The sequence below is a fragment of the Fringilla coelebs genome, assembly GCF_963513975.1.
Source record: "Fringilla coelebs genome assembly, chromosome: Z".
Taxonomy (NCBI): Eukaryota; Metazoa; Chordata; class Aves; order Passeriformes; family Fringillidae; genus Fringilla; species Fringilla coelebs.
In genome coordinates, this window is record NC_140031.1 from 49,130,268 (window position 1) to 49,144,023 (window position 13,756).

General features: G+C 39.5%; 1 protein-coding gene across 3 annotated transcripts; it reads right to left on the minus strand.

The window, feature by feature from the left end:
* Positions 1–256: 256 nt before the first annotated feature.
* Positions 257–13,665, minus strand: LOC311165693 (uncharacterized protein C9orf85 homolog). 3 transcript variants are annotated; one of them, XM_084225916.1, is made up of 6 exons: positions 13,542–13,627; positions 10,491–10,718; positions 4,632–4,691; positions 3,567–3,673; positions 1,478–1,591; positions 257–686 (listed from the first exon to the last, which is right to left on the minus strand). In XM_084225916.1, exons 3-6 carry the CDS (start codon positions 4,650–4,652, stop codon positions 509–511), a joined length of 420 nt encoding a protein of 139 aa, XP_084082042.1. In that variant the 5' UTR covers positions 4,653–4,691; positions 10,491–10,718; positions 13,542–13,627; the 3' UTR covers positions 257–508. The 3 variants fall into 3 exon arrangements, with proteins under 3 accessions (XP_084082042.1, XP_084082043.1, XP_084082041.1); XM_084225917.1 differs by lacking the exon at positions 10,491–10,718 and having other exon boundaries at positions 13,542–13,665; XM_084225915.1 differs by lacking the exons at positions 4,632–4,691; positions 10,491–10,718 and having other exon boundaries at positions 13,542–13,661.
* Between the last annotated feature and the right edge of the window lie 91 nt (positions 13,666–13,756).

The following is a 13,756-nucleotide window of genomic DNA, read 5'->3' on the forward strand; positions in this document are numbered from 1 at the left end:
TGCTTCTTTTTTGTGGGGAAAAAAAACCCAAACAAAAACCCTCAAGCATAGGGTAAGACCCCATCTGGAAACTCACTGACAGAATGCTTCAAGTTCTTCCTTCAGAAAACCATGGGAGCTGCTTTAGCTCTTCCTATCTGTGTTTACTCTAGACTTTCAGGTAGGTTTCCAGATAGCAATAATACTTCCGACGGTCACATAACACTGAATTTCGAACAATTACACAAAGAGACTTTATTCCATAAAAATAGGAAGTTGTTATATGTATGAAATAAATAACTATGCTTACAGATAGAATGTTGAATATTTTCTGAATATTTTCAAAGAAATTCTGTTCCTAATACATAAAAATGTGTATTAATACAAATCCCCACATGCATCATCCTAGACAATGCCAAAACTAACATACAAGGACCTTAGATGTCTCATCAGCGTTTGGAGCAGTTTAAGGGCAAAAACCAGTTTACCATATTTGATTGCATATAATCTCTTGCATAAACGCAGCCTTTTAGATCTCTGTTTTTTCAAAATTCATACTTTTAAATTGTTCTTCAAGCACAGCAGAACCTTCATCACTGTCTGCACTACTGAAATTTGTATCAAAATCCAGCTCATCCTCCAATTTACTGCTCTCTTGGCCATTTTTAGAAGTCTCACTGTGAATTCTGTCTTGTCCTTTATCAATCCTGTAGAAAGCAAGAGAGATATTATCACCACCCATTTCTGGAATTTAAACAAGAATGGGATGGAAGATAGAATATCCTCCTGGCATTCCATCCCAATATAGGATAGAAGATGGGGGGGTGGGAAGAAGGAGGAGAGGGGCAATAAAAGTCCCTAAAATTACTTCACACTAAATAAAAAGGATATAAAACACAGTAAAGTAAGCATAAAATAGTATTTAGTACAGAAGAGACTGCAAAGAAAGAAAAATAAATATTTGAACAGCTTGACCAAGTAAGCAACTGCTGGATTGTTGTCAAAAACTAATATATTAATGTTTTATGTATCATGCTCAATAGAGAATACCAGCAAAAAAAAGCCAAAAGCCTGCTAAATATACTGTGGTAACTGTGCTCAATATCAGTCCTTGTTTAGTTCTTCTGTTCACTAGTAACTGAATCATCAAGTGGCAGACAAAATGCAAACAGCAAAATGGCTTGTGCATATTTTATGAAGCTCTACACCAAAATCCATTTTCAAGTGCTTTGTTAAGAAGAAATACAATTTAGCCATTGGTGTTAAAATGTCTTCACCAAGTAGGACTTTTGTTGTCTCAGCTTCACTAACACCAATAAGCACTTCACCCCCAGTTGCATCTGAAGAAAGTGAGGAAAATGACTCCCGCTGATTCATGTTGGGATAATTGAGAATATGGCATAAATTACGACAGCTTCTTTGCAGTTTCCAAACAAGGCTTGTTACAAGGGGAATTATAAGTACAGGACTGAAACTATGTACTCTGTGAGCTACTTACGGAATCACTATTTCTTCTTGTTTCCCACACTTAGCACAAATTTCTAGTTTACCAGCACATGGTCGACAAATAGTATGATAAGGATCTTTTACAGTCTTCTGGAGGCATTTCACACTGTGAAAAGAAAGAAAATATGATTTAAAAAATATTGTGGACACTTACTAAACATACAATACAACTAAAAAGACAATATACAAGAGAGGAACAAGCACTCACAAAAGAGGAACAATACATGTTAGTCTGGTTTCAAATTAAACACTCAGTGTTTTATCAAGCAGCATTATCAAAATCATTGCCATTCACCCCCCTCCCTTACTTTCCTCAGGAAGACTTACTAAAACAAGTACTGAAAAAGAAACATTAAATAAAGAATTTTATATTTAAGTTGATAGAATAAACATTTCCATTCATTGCAGTTGGCAGCTTTTACTTTAAAATTGCATAACTTCCAGTTTAATGATAAAAGTAGCATATGGCATAAAAAAGTACATGGACTCCACAAATAAAAAGCTTTCAGTTAAGCACTGAAATTACTTCCTCTTAAACTCCTCAGAGTATAAACTGAGTCAGTGCTAGACTTTGTTTTCTATGAACACAAGCCTCAATGGAATAGTATTCTCAACAAACCCAATCTAATAAGGTAGAGGGGCTTGGGCTATTCTTTTTTAAAATATGATAACATTCTGGGGATTTTGTAATTTCCAAAATTCGATGTCTTAACATTCAGCTGGCATTTCTAAAGCCTTGTATATCTGGAGAACAAAACTGGAACAATATACCCCATAAGGCTGATCTCCTGACAGTAATTTTTAATGCCTCAAAAGTTCTTCCCAGACATGTCATACTAAAGAGAGGCACTACCAATGCAAGGCAGATTTATATATTTTTTAAAAAATAGTTTATCTTCTAATAATTAAATACTGAGAAGTAAAGTAGTGAATACTTGTGGTTGTACCAACACTCATAATTTTAAAGACGTTACGAAACTAAAAATAATTGAGGTACAGAAAAGTCCTCCATACCCATCTTTTGATATATAAAGATTCCTTGTTTTTTTAATTGTCCCATTTTTAATGTCGATTACACTTTTACTTCACCCAGAAGCTTCATCTGTTGAAAATTTTCATAGTCTTGTTCTTTCAGAACAATGGCTCACCCAGCCACTGTATTGCTGGCATAGAAATCATCATCTGTAAAGCTAGAATGCTCTGAGGCACAACTTCCACGTTCAAAAATATGAGAGAGAACATCACACACTCTGTTATAAGCTGCTTTTCTAAAATGTCACTTTAGAACATTAAGAAAAGTTCTTTAAAACAGTTGTTTAAACAGTTCTTTAACAGCTGTTTAGAATAACTAAGAAGCCATCCAATGCTTCCCTGATTTACATGGGGGTTTTGCCTGCTTTCTTCCCTTTGGGGAAAAAAAACCAAGATGCACAACATTGGCTGTGTCTGCTACCACAGGAGGTAAGGACCTCTGCAACTGAGCAAATAAGAAGGAAGCAGAGAACATCTTCAGAAAACTAAAATCATTTATATGCTTGTGATAGTTTAAAGTATTTATCATCTTTGTCATACAGTTACACAAAAACGAGCAATACAGAACTCTATGCAAATACTGCCAACATTTACTACTTAGGATTATATTTTCTTACAGAAAAGGAGAAAACATGCTAAGAGGTAATGAAATGCACGTATTGCAAACATTAGCAAGTACAGAAGTCAAGAGATGTGCAGATCCCTCCAATACAGATGTGAAACAAGACCTTAGAAAATTGTGTTACAACAGGGAGGAATTTGTTCAGGAGGACACTGACAGTCTTAAAAACCTACAGGTCCACAGTTCAACCAGTTTTAACAGCAAAGAGGGAAGCAGTTGCTCTTCCTCTGCATCTTCTTTGCAGAAATTTACAACAAAAGCCTTATGAAATAGAAAATTAACACTGCCTATATGTTGTCATTGCAGAATCCACATTTTAAAATGTTGCATAATAGCAGCTTCTTCTTCTGAGTTTCCAAAGCCAGAATATTTTCCAAAAGCTCACAAACTACATGACCAACAATTAACAAAAAATATCTTTACTCACCATTTCTTAGGTTTTGTCAGTAGCTTGTACTTTCTGAATTTAACTCGCCACTCCAAGACACCTTTGCAATGCTGACACACTCCATCATGAAGCTTAGCATTTATTTTCTGAATAAGTAAAAAAAAATACATTGACGACTTCCTGCTGTAAAGAGTAAAATCTTCCTTAGAAAGCATTTTTACCCATGTTATAATTGATAGAGTACAGATAAACATGTTGCTTGGTATTAACATTAAGCCTTTCATATACATTTGTCTACAGATTTTCTTCATGGAAAGGGTACCTTGAGGTTAAAGAAGAGATGATGATGATGATGATTATTATTTTAATTATCTTAATAGTGGTACTTCTTTCTGTTATTATATTGCTGAGAATTGATTACTGTAGGTATTTTACAAAATGGATTAAAGAAGAAATAAGCCCTGAAATACACAGCTTTTGTCCAGAGAAGACAACTTACAAGACTTAGCATCTCATTTACTATTGCTCAAGCTATCACTATACTACATAGTTTAAATAGTCTCAGGATTTTTCCTCAGAAAACTAGAACCTACACACTATTTGCAGTCAAATTATTCAATCTCTCTCTAATCCTAGCCTTCCTTTATGAAAAACATTTTTTCTCTCTGCATCTAAGATAATTTTTTTTAAATGGTAATTTAAACCATGGTATATTTTTGAGACAATGAAAAATTTTCCATAATATCTCCTACAACATTTTGTGTTTAGCTTTCTCAGAAATATAAAATGTCAATTGGCTAGTAGTATTTGCACAAGAAAAGTTATTCTGAGATGGGAAATGGTACCAAACCACACTCTTACCTTAAATAACTAGCTATGTCCTTATAGGCTCAATCCAATTTTATTTCTTCTTTATTTAAGAATGCCAGCACTAATTTTGCTATCATATGGGTGTTCATATTAATTCAGAAATTTCAAACTAGAAATTTAATGGCTAAAAACTGTGTATAATAAAAAATGTATTTTTAAGATAGTTTAAAAATGGGTACCATATCAACATTGCATTATTAAAATGGTTTAAACCACATCTACTTCTTAGCATACCTGAAAGGAGTGATTCTGCATTAATCTGGATTTCAATTGATGTTATTCTTTCACAATAAACTGAAAAAAAATTATTCCATGAATACAGCACCTTCTGAAGTAATTTCCTGCTTTTGTGATTCACAAGAGTTTCTTACTACTCTACAAAGCTCTACTTCAATACATAAGACCAAAAATACAAACCAGGCTTTAAAAACACAGTATCTTATTCTATTCAAAAAAATTTATATGGCAGAGGAGACGCTACTTTCAAGTGAAACTATGCTCTGGGACTTGTGTTCCATTCTCTCCTTTTTCATTAAACTTGCACATTCAATATGAGCTTTCCTATGGTGTGGGGTAAACTGAATGAGTGGTGCATTCTGGCTGCTTCAGTTAAAAGAAAATTATTTTCTAAATGATCAAATACAGACTTGGCATATTAAGAAGCCAAGCAAACAAGGTTTTGCATACTGCTTGAATACAGAACACACAAAGATGTGGTTCTGATGCATTATGGACATATTTTCCAAAAATACCAACAATTGCTTAAGGTGCAAAATTTCTGAGAGAAGAAAATCATCAGTAAGTTCCCAGTAGATATCTGTTAAAGGCAATTTAATATCTCACATTTCAATATCCTGCAATTCAAACTGCTGTGAGCAGTGCCTGCGTTCAGTCTTTCAAAATTCATGCAGTTCAAAGACAAGCCTTGTTTTCAGCACTTGATCAGCATGTAGCAAGGCTCCAAACACTATAGCCCAGAAGCTCCCCAAAACCTGCAAATTAGTCTGAACGTCCCAGCGCTCCTCCTAACTTCCCTGACTGGCATTGATTGGTACTACAGGAGGGCAGTAAGATACAGAGTAATTTGTTTTTCCAGGTAGGGATATGTTTACTGTTACCAGCTATTTTTAGTTTTGCTAAGGCAGAACCCAGTGAAAGTCAAAAGGCTGCAGGAGCTTAAGCTGAAGGGAGATGGTCGTCCTACCAAAGAAGCAGTTAGCTTCCTGGGTGAAAATGATGCATTTTCCCTTAATACATCCTGACGTCACAGCTGGGGCCGGGGTTGGGAGCTGTGCCACGGAGTGATCCATGGGCAGGCTCAGCAAAGCCTAAAACTCCTGGAATGCAAGAGCCTGTGCTCAGGACTGCATGCCCTGAAGAATGAAACAGAAACTACTTCAGAAACTTCCCATCTGAAGCAAATCCAAAGTTCATCAAACAGGCAGCTAATTACAAATTCTGCTTAATATTTGCTATGGAGCAAGGAAATATATGCATAGTTATTGTTCATGGAGCTTTATAAAGCTCTTCCTTGCCCCAATACTGTCATCATCTGGCTCCAGAATACACAACAATTACACAGGGATGCATTCCTTTTTAATTCTCTTTCTTTTTCCAATCAAACTGAAACACTGACCATCCCAAAAGCTGAAGATGCCAAAGATGAAGGGACAGTACAGCAGGGCACAGGTAATCCAAGAGGTTCCTAGCATACACTGATGACAACCGCCTTCTCCAAGTGACAGAAGAGCCAACAAGCAGAGATGGACCTTGTTCTCACCAACAAGGAGGAGCTGGTGAATGTGAAGCTCAAGGGCAGCCTGGGCTGCAGTGACCATGAAGTAGCAAATTTTAAGGACCCTGGGGCAGTGAGGAGCTTGGGAAGATGATCACTACCCTTGACTACAAGAGAGCAGACTTTGGCATCTTCAAGGATCTCCTTAGTAGAGTGCCATGGGATAGAACCATGGAGGGAAGAGCAGCCCAAATGAGTTGGATGATACTGAAGAGTTGTCTCCTCCAGGTCCAATTGCAACGCATCCCTACAGAGGAAATCAAGAAAGAAAACTGAGATGCCTGCATGGGTGGACATAGAGCTCCTGGAGAAACTTAAAACAGCTAGCTTCCAGAGGGTGTAAGCAGGGGAAAGAAGTCCAGGAGGAATACACAGAAATTGAGCCAAGGAGCCAAGGAGATGGTTAGGAAAGCTAAAGTACGGGCAGAAGTAAATCTGGCAAAGGATGTCAAGGGTAAGAAAAAAAGGTTCTTTAGGTATATCAGTGATCAAAGAGAGACTTGGGAAAATGTAGGTCCTCTCATGAGGGATACAGGATGCAGAAAACCTGTTTATCCAGGACATGTAGAAGGCATTTATACAGTGGAATTGAGAGTACCTTCAGCAAGTTTGCCAATGAAACCAACCGGTATGATGTGATCAACACCCTGGAGGGAAGGGATGCTGTACAGAGGGACCTAGACAGGTCTGAGAGGTGAACCTGTACAAATCTCATGATGTTCAACAAGGCCAAGTGCAAGGTCCTGCACCTGGATTGTAGCAATCCCAAGCACAAATACAAGGTGGGTGGAGAATGGACAGAGAGTACTCTGAGGAAAAGGACTTTGTGGGTGTTGGCGGATGAGAAACTCAACATGAGTTGGCAGCTTGCAGCCCATAAATCTGTCCAGCAGTGCAAGGGAGGGGATTCTGCCCCTTGACATTGCTCTTGTAAGACACCACATAAGCATTCAGATCTGGATGACGAGATAACACAAGAAAGACATGTCAGAGCAAATCCAAAGGAGGGCCACTACGTAGACCACAGGATTAGAGCACCTCTCCTATGAAGGCAGGCTGTTCAGCCTGGAGAAGGCTCTGGGAAGAGCTTAGAGCACCCCCCAGTACCAGAAGAAGGCTACGAAATAGCTGGAGAGGGACTTTTACAAAAGGATGTAGTCACAGGCCAAGGGGGAATGGCTTCAAAATTAAAGATTGTAGCTTTAGACCAGATCTTGCAAAAAATACATTATTGTGCAAGTGGCGAGGCACAGGAACAGCTTCCCCACTGAAGCTGTGGATGCCCCACCCTTGGCAGTGTTCAAGGCCAGGCTGGATGGGGCTCTGAGCAACCTGGTCTAGGGGAAGGTATCTCTGCTCATGACAGGGGATTTGGAACTAGATGATCTTTAAGGTCCTTTTCTACACCATCATATGATTCTATCATCACATTTAAGTCCATCAAAAATCACTTTACGTATCCTGATCCAGGCGTAAAGATGCCCGGACTTTTCAAAATGGTAAGACCACAAATCTTACACAGCTACTCATAAAGGAATCACATTGCATCTGCTCAGAAGGTCACAAACTGGAAGAAAGACAAGAGCTTTAAGTTCTAACTTCCTCCTTCTAAGGGGCACACATAGAGCATCTTCCCCCTCTTCAGGAATTTCCTTTATTTTTTACTCCATTTTGATGCATCAAGTATGGGGCATTGTAATTAATCATTGGCTCAGCACATCTGAGCCATAAGAGCCACTAAGACTTTACAGCCCTACCAGGCAGTTGGTTTAGAAAGTCAGTAGAGAATGATGGATTGATGTAAAGAAAGAAGTTAGAGAGTTTAACTTGTGATCGTCATTTAGATTTATTTTTCTCAGAAAAAAACCCACATGGTATTTAAGTGCTACCATTACTAAAAAAAATTGCTAATTTACTGTGGTTTTTTTACACTTAATTCAGCATCTCCTCTGACCAAAATAAATCATAACACACCACTTTCAAAAGCAATGCAAACTTGAAGAAGTAAAGAAAGATGTTCCTAATGAAAGATTTGAATAGTCTGTTTTTTCAGATTTTTGAAAATGCTAAAAAGGCATGTGTGAGAAGTCCTCATAATAAACCTGAAGACAAATTTTCTTGTTTCTCAGTTCCAGTCAGAATGGGGAAGTCACTAGTAAAATCTAAAAAACTCCTCTGGTGCTTACTTTTCCTATTAATATTTACTTTTCAATATATTTTATATATTGTTTAAACTTTCACAAACTCATATTTTCTCCCATTGCCCATTTAATAGCTTGCTCATCCTTGAGGGCATTAAAAAACCCAACTGCCCACAGAATGCCCTGAAAAAAGGCTAGTAAACTTCATTATTCTTTTCCAACTTTTCTACCCAGCTTTTATGCAGGTAGTCAGGGCTTCACACACAAATAGGAGGTAGTGCTTGAAATTAATTTCTTGGTGTAAAATTAATTTTTTGGTGTGAAAACCACTGCAACATGTTAGATTATGTTTCTGTTGCAGCAGTTTCTCTGGGGTTTTCTTTATGCTCCTTTCCCTGCTTTAGTCAATAGCTCTCTCTTTTCTTTAGCACACTTTGCTCCAAAGAAAAGTGCAACTCTACTGCTTGCTGTATGTCTGTCTATACATTCTCCAGGGAAATTACAGTTATGCAATACAGACATACCTAAACAGCCTTAAGTTATGATGCCACAAAATGCTCCCTGTGCACACTGTAAGCACATTCAGTTGTACATTAACGAATCAACATCCTCTGATCACATAACCTAATATTAAATCACCTAACAACCTGCCAAAAGCAGTTCAGAATGTATTAAAGCAAACGAATGCACCTACACCTACTAACTTGGTGGACAAAATAAGCCGTAGCTAAAACTAGCATTAAAGCACTCACAGGTAGGATGTAATGACAGGGCTTCAAAGAAGCTTCACCACCTGTTTGTAAGCTTCTAATTATGTGTGAACCTATGGGTATTTTGATTTCCTCTACTGAAAGCAGATTCCTTCCACTGAGCACATATCAGTGGTCTATTCTGCTGTAACTGAGTGTAATGTTAAAGCCATCCATAAACTTCCTTGTCAGAACCACAGGTGGATCTGCTTCAATCAGCAAGGCTGAATGCAGCACAAGGGTGAATGCAGGATTTCTGAACAACTGAGCTTCTCAAAAAACCATAACTCCACAGGACCTCCAGCACATGACTACTAAGCAGCTAAAGTAGGTCACTGCAGACTGACAAATGTGAAACTGAGCTACCAGATGCCAGACTTCAGGGTTCCAATACACATTACACAGGCTGAAATTGTCCCCTGCAGAGCTTCAGTTGCTCCCATATTGTATCAGCATTACCTGAAATTCCTTTTACTACAAATATTTTCTCATCAAGTGTATTTCAAAACTTAAGCAACATATGCATATAGCATTTAAGAGAGCACTGGAAGGACTCTCATCATCTCCCCCAGAAAGAATGGAAAATACACAAAGACATATACACACACACTAGACACACCTCCTATGCCTACCCACACATTCTTTCTCTCACTCTCTGCCCCACCTCCAGAGTTGGGTTAGAGTCCAGAGCAGATATTATATTTTCTCCTATGCTCCCTACATGAAAGGCTACAACCCAAGACTGAATGTACTTCTGAACCCAGAGTAACAGGAGTGGCTAGAGAGTAGACTTCAGTCTACGTTGCAGCAAGAACGTTATCTCAAAAACTGCAATACGGTTATCTAACACTTCCAGCTGGCCACTGGTCTATCTCTATCTCCCTTCTGTGTTTCAAAATACAATTACTGACTCAGCATTTAAGCTCTACATTCAGCTGCTCTCTTCCTAGTGCTTTCTCACAGTCTAAACCAGTATTTCCACTAAAACAAGAGATTTATCCATACATCTGGCTGAAAAAGTAACTGACATTAACACTGTGGTAAAGCTGAGGTTCAAAGGTAATAACCCCTGAAATTTAGGGAAATATGAATTATCATCTTAATGAAAGGAAAGAAATGGAGAAACAAATCAGTCCTTTGAGGGTAAATACTAATCACTTTGTGGTTTACCATCTTACTACAATGGAATTCTAAATGTTCTCGTTAAATGATATTTGCTTTCATTTCTAGGACTACTGCAGTTTTCATGATGACTTATGTAATATACTTTACATAAAATGTATATTCATATAACATAATGTATATTCCTCAGCTTGGTGCTGCAAAGAGCTAATCTGGAATATACCATGTAATGCAAACACCAATAAAAAAATTCCAATATTCAATAACTAACAAGACAGTGTCTTACCCTGTCCTGGCTATTCCTTCTTCAGGTCATCCTAAGATGCAAACTTTTCCAGCACTGTAGAAGCTGTTTCCCAAATACAGCAGAGAGGCAGTGTACTTTGTTGCAAGAATGTTTCACCTCAACAAGCCTCAAGAGCAATGCTGTAGTAATGCTGTAGTAAAGACTGATCATTAGAGGAAAGACAGGTGGATCTTCTAGCACGTTCTCAAGTAATCAGGTCTGTGGCCTCTAAGATTAGAAATGTCAGTGTCAGACAAAGAGCACAAAACACTAAAAAAAACCAATTGGATAATGACTGCCAGCAGAGAAAAGTCAAAATCCTACTAGATCAATTTCCTCTGCAGACACTGCTTCACTGAGAGAGATAGCAATAACACCATAATTAACTACCTCAACTCCACCCACTATACAACCTGAAGCTATTGTAGTAAATATTCAACATTGCTAATGCAGTGTACAATTGCAGCAAGATCCAAATTTTAAGCTGATAAGCATTTTGCAGCCTTTCAAGATAGCACTACATTGGACAGTGTACAATGTAGACAGGCCAAATTCAAAACCCCCCATATGTTTAACAATGATTTACAGGCGATCCATTCTCTTTGAGAAGCTTTAAGCATTCTTTTGATCTACTGAGCTAATGAGAGGTAGAAAGGAGTATGCCCCACTCCTTTATCAGTGCCTATGATAGACTTTCTATGATTTCTGCCTTTTCCTCATCACACCATGAACATCCATGACATATCTGATCATCCAGGACTGCAAAAGACAGAGATGCAAAACCATCACCATAGTCCATATCTAAACTATGACATTAACCACCACCTAATCTTTGCTAGCCTAACTTCTTTATAACAGCAAAATGGGGCTACTGACTCCTGTGTATCCCTGTCCTGGTTCTGGCCAAGCCAGGGTTAATTTTTCCAGGCTAGGACACTAAGGTTATTCTGTACCACCTGACATCATTTTGCAGGAATGGGGGGAGGGGTCCCTTCCAGGTCACATAGCATGGTGTGGTCTGGTACTGCCAGGGGGCCCACATAGTGAACGCTTGTGTGTGAACCATCTCTTCTACACTATTGCTGTGACTGTTTTCTTATTTCATTTGCTGTTTCCTGTAAATTGTCCTTATCTGAACTTGGGATCCTTGCTTTTTGTGCCTCCAATCCTCTTCTCCAGCGCTATGCAGGGAGAGAGGTAAGGGGAGAGGTGAGTGAGTGAGTGAGTGAGTGAGTGAGTGAGTGAGTGATAGGTGCATGTTTTAATGTGTTTCAGTTGCAACACTAAACTGGGGAATATAATTCCTAAAACATGGCAGTACCTTAGAACTTGAATTTGTACATGACAGGATGCCCTAAGAAAAAGAAACTTATCCTTTCCCCTTACCAAACATTATCTCACCCCAGAAGAGGAGGCACATTCTTCAGGATGCTACTTCCACACACTCAGCCCTCTCCATGAACCAGCACAGAGAGAAAATAAATAATTTGCTTTAAATGGAAAGAAAAAAAAGACAAGTTGATGTCCACAGCAAACCTTGGCCACATTAAAAAAAAAAAATTTCTAGAGTGCATGATATTGACTAGCTAGTTCTACAGGATGTCAATTATTTTCAAAGGGAAGAAAAACAGAAGAACAGTCATGTGGGTATTAAAGTGATTATTCCAGTTACAAAACAGATACCAGAATTCAGTTTCTCTTTGAAAACTTTTTTGATACATCAGCTCTCTACCACATTTTTCTGTGTGTATATTTGTACCCAGACAGAAAACCCTCTCCTATCAGAGGTCATGCAGTGACTCATACAACAAATAATACTGTCACTGCTTAGAATCCCAGGAAAGCAGCCTGTTCAACTTGCAGAACCAGTCCTAAAAAAAAAACCACCTGAAAACCAACCAAAACAAACTCACAAAAAACCCAAACCTCCCTCTTTGGCATCAAGGCTTTAACTTACTACTTTGTTCCCCTCCTCCAAGCTCTTTTTGACAACCCAGGCAGGTTCAGTTAAAGGGATATTGATATGACAGCAATAGCACCAGATAAACTCTTGTTCATCCTCTGTTTTGTCTCAGCCACCTTCTCTGCTTAGCCTGTAAGATGAAACATCCCACTTTGGTGGGGCGTTACTGCTCAGACACACCGCATGTTCTTCAGCCCCTTCCACATATTATGATACCAAAACTAAAAGCACAGAGAATATTTCAAGAATATATTGTAGACCATTTCCTCTTCCCTACTTAGTACCAAAAAAGCCAAAACAGTCTTCAGGAGCGACAGAGTGAAGATGATAACTTTTGTAGCAAAAGTGCTGACAGACTAGCTGAACACACCTTTCTATCTAACTAATCAAAAGAGCTCCCTTTTTAGAAAAAGAAATTAAAGCACACATGAAATTTTTCTTAAAAATATACCAATTGAAGCTGGGTATTTATGTGGGATGCGAGAAAGTTGTTCAAATGAAGCTCTCAAAACATCAAGATTTCTGAGTTATGACCACATAGTCACAAAGCTTGAGAAGACCAAAGAAAAGAAGTCATATGGATAAGGCCTTTTAAGAAGTCATATGGATAACACACCATTGAACATTTAAATGCTGCACTCACTGCGCAAATGTAAGCGCTTTATTTCAGTCTTCCTCTTGTAATTCTTTGGTTTAACTAGGTCCTTTCATGTCAGAAGTATGATTCAAGTCTGACACGACACATTTGCCTACAGTGACAACTGTCTGAAATGTGTTGTTGCAGTGTTAGCAGCACTGCGCCTGGTGCGGGCCGACCCGGGCCAGAGCTATCTCCATCCCTAAACGGTCCCTCGGCTTCTACTGCCGCCTGACTTCGTTTACGATCCCGAAACCTATCGGGACCTGGCACCAGACCTCGCAGGGACAGCGCATGGCTTCAGAGGCCGAAGGGGGACCTGCCTGCGCTTTCGGCAAGAAACCCTTCCCACCGCTCCGGCCCCAAGCGCTGCATCGCCTGCAGACGGGTGGCTTCTGACGCCTGGACAGACCCGAGTGTCCCGGGCCGGCCCGGGCCCGCCCCCGCCTACCTTGCACCGGGCGCTGGTGTCGTACTTGTCGTTCTTGAAGGCGCGCGCGTTCTGGTGGCGCTGGGGCCGCGTGCGCGACACGTTCCCCCGCTCCGAGCTCATCCCGGGCCGGCGCCGCCTGCCCCGGAACCGCTCCGCGGGCCCGCCCGCGCTGGGCGGTGCCGCCGCACCTGCGCCCCCATTGGCGCTGCGGCCCGCGGGGCCCCGCCCAGGCC

Excerpts from the sequence above, each read along its gene's own strand:
- LOC311165693 (XM_084225915.1), bottom strand. The coding sequence starts at position 13,643 with ATGAGCTCGGAGCGGGGGAACGTGTCGCGCACGCGGCCCCAGCGCCAC. Across the intron at positions 3,674-13,541 it reads ACACCAGCGCCCGGTGCAAG|AAAATAAATGCTAAGCTTCA; the intron begins GTAGGCGGGGGC and ends TTACTTATTCAG. Across the intron at positions 687-1,477 it reads CAAGAAGAAATAGTGATTCC|GATTGATAAAGGACAAGACA; the intron begins GTAAGTAGCTCA and ends TGCTTTCTACAG.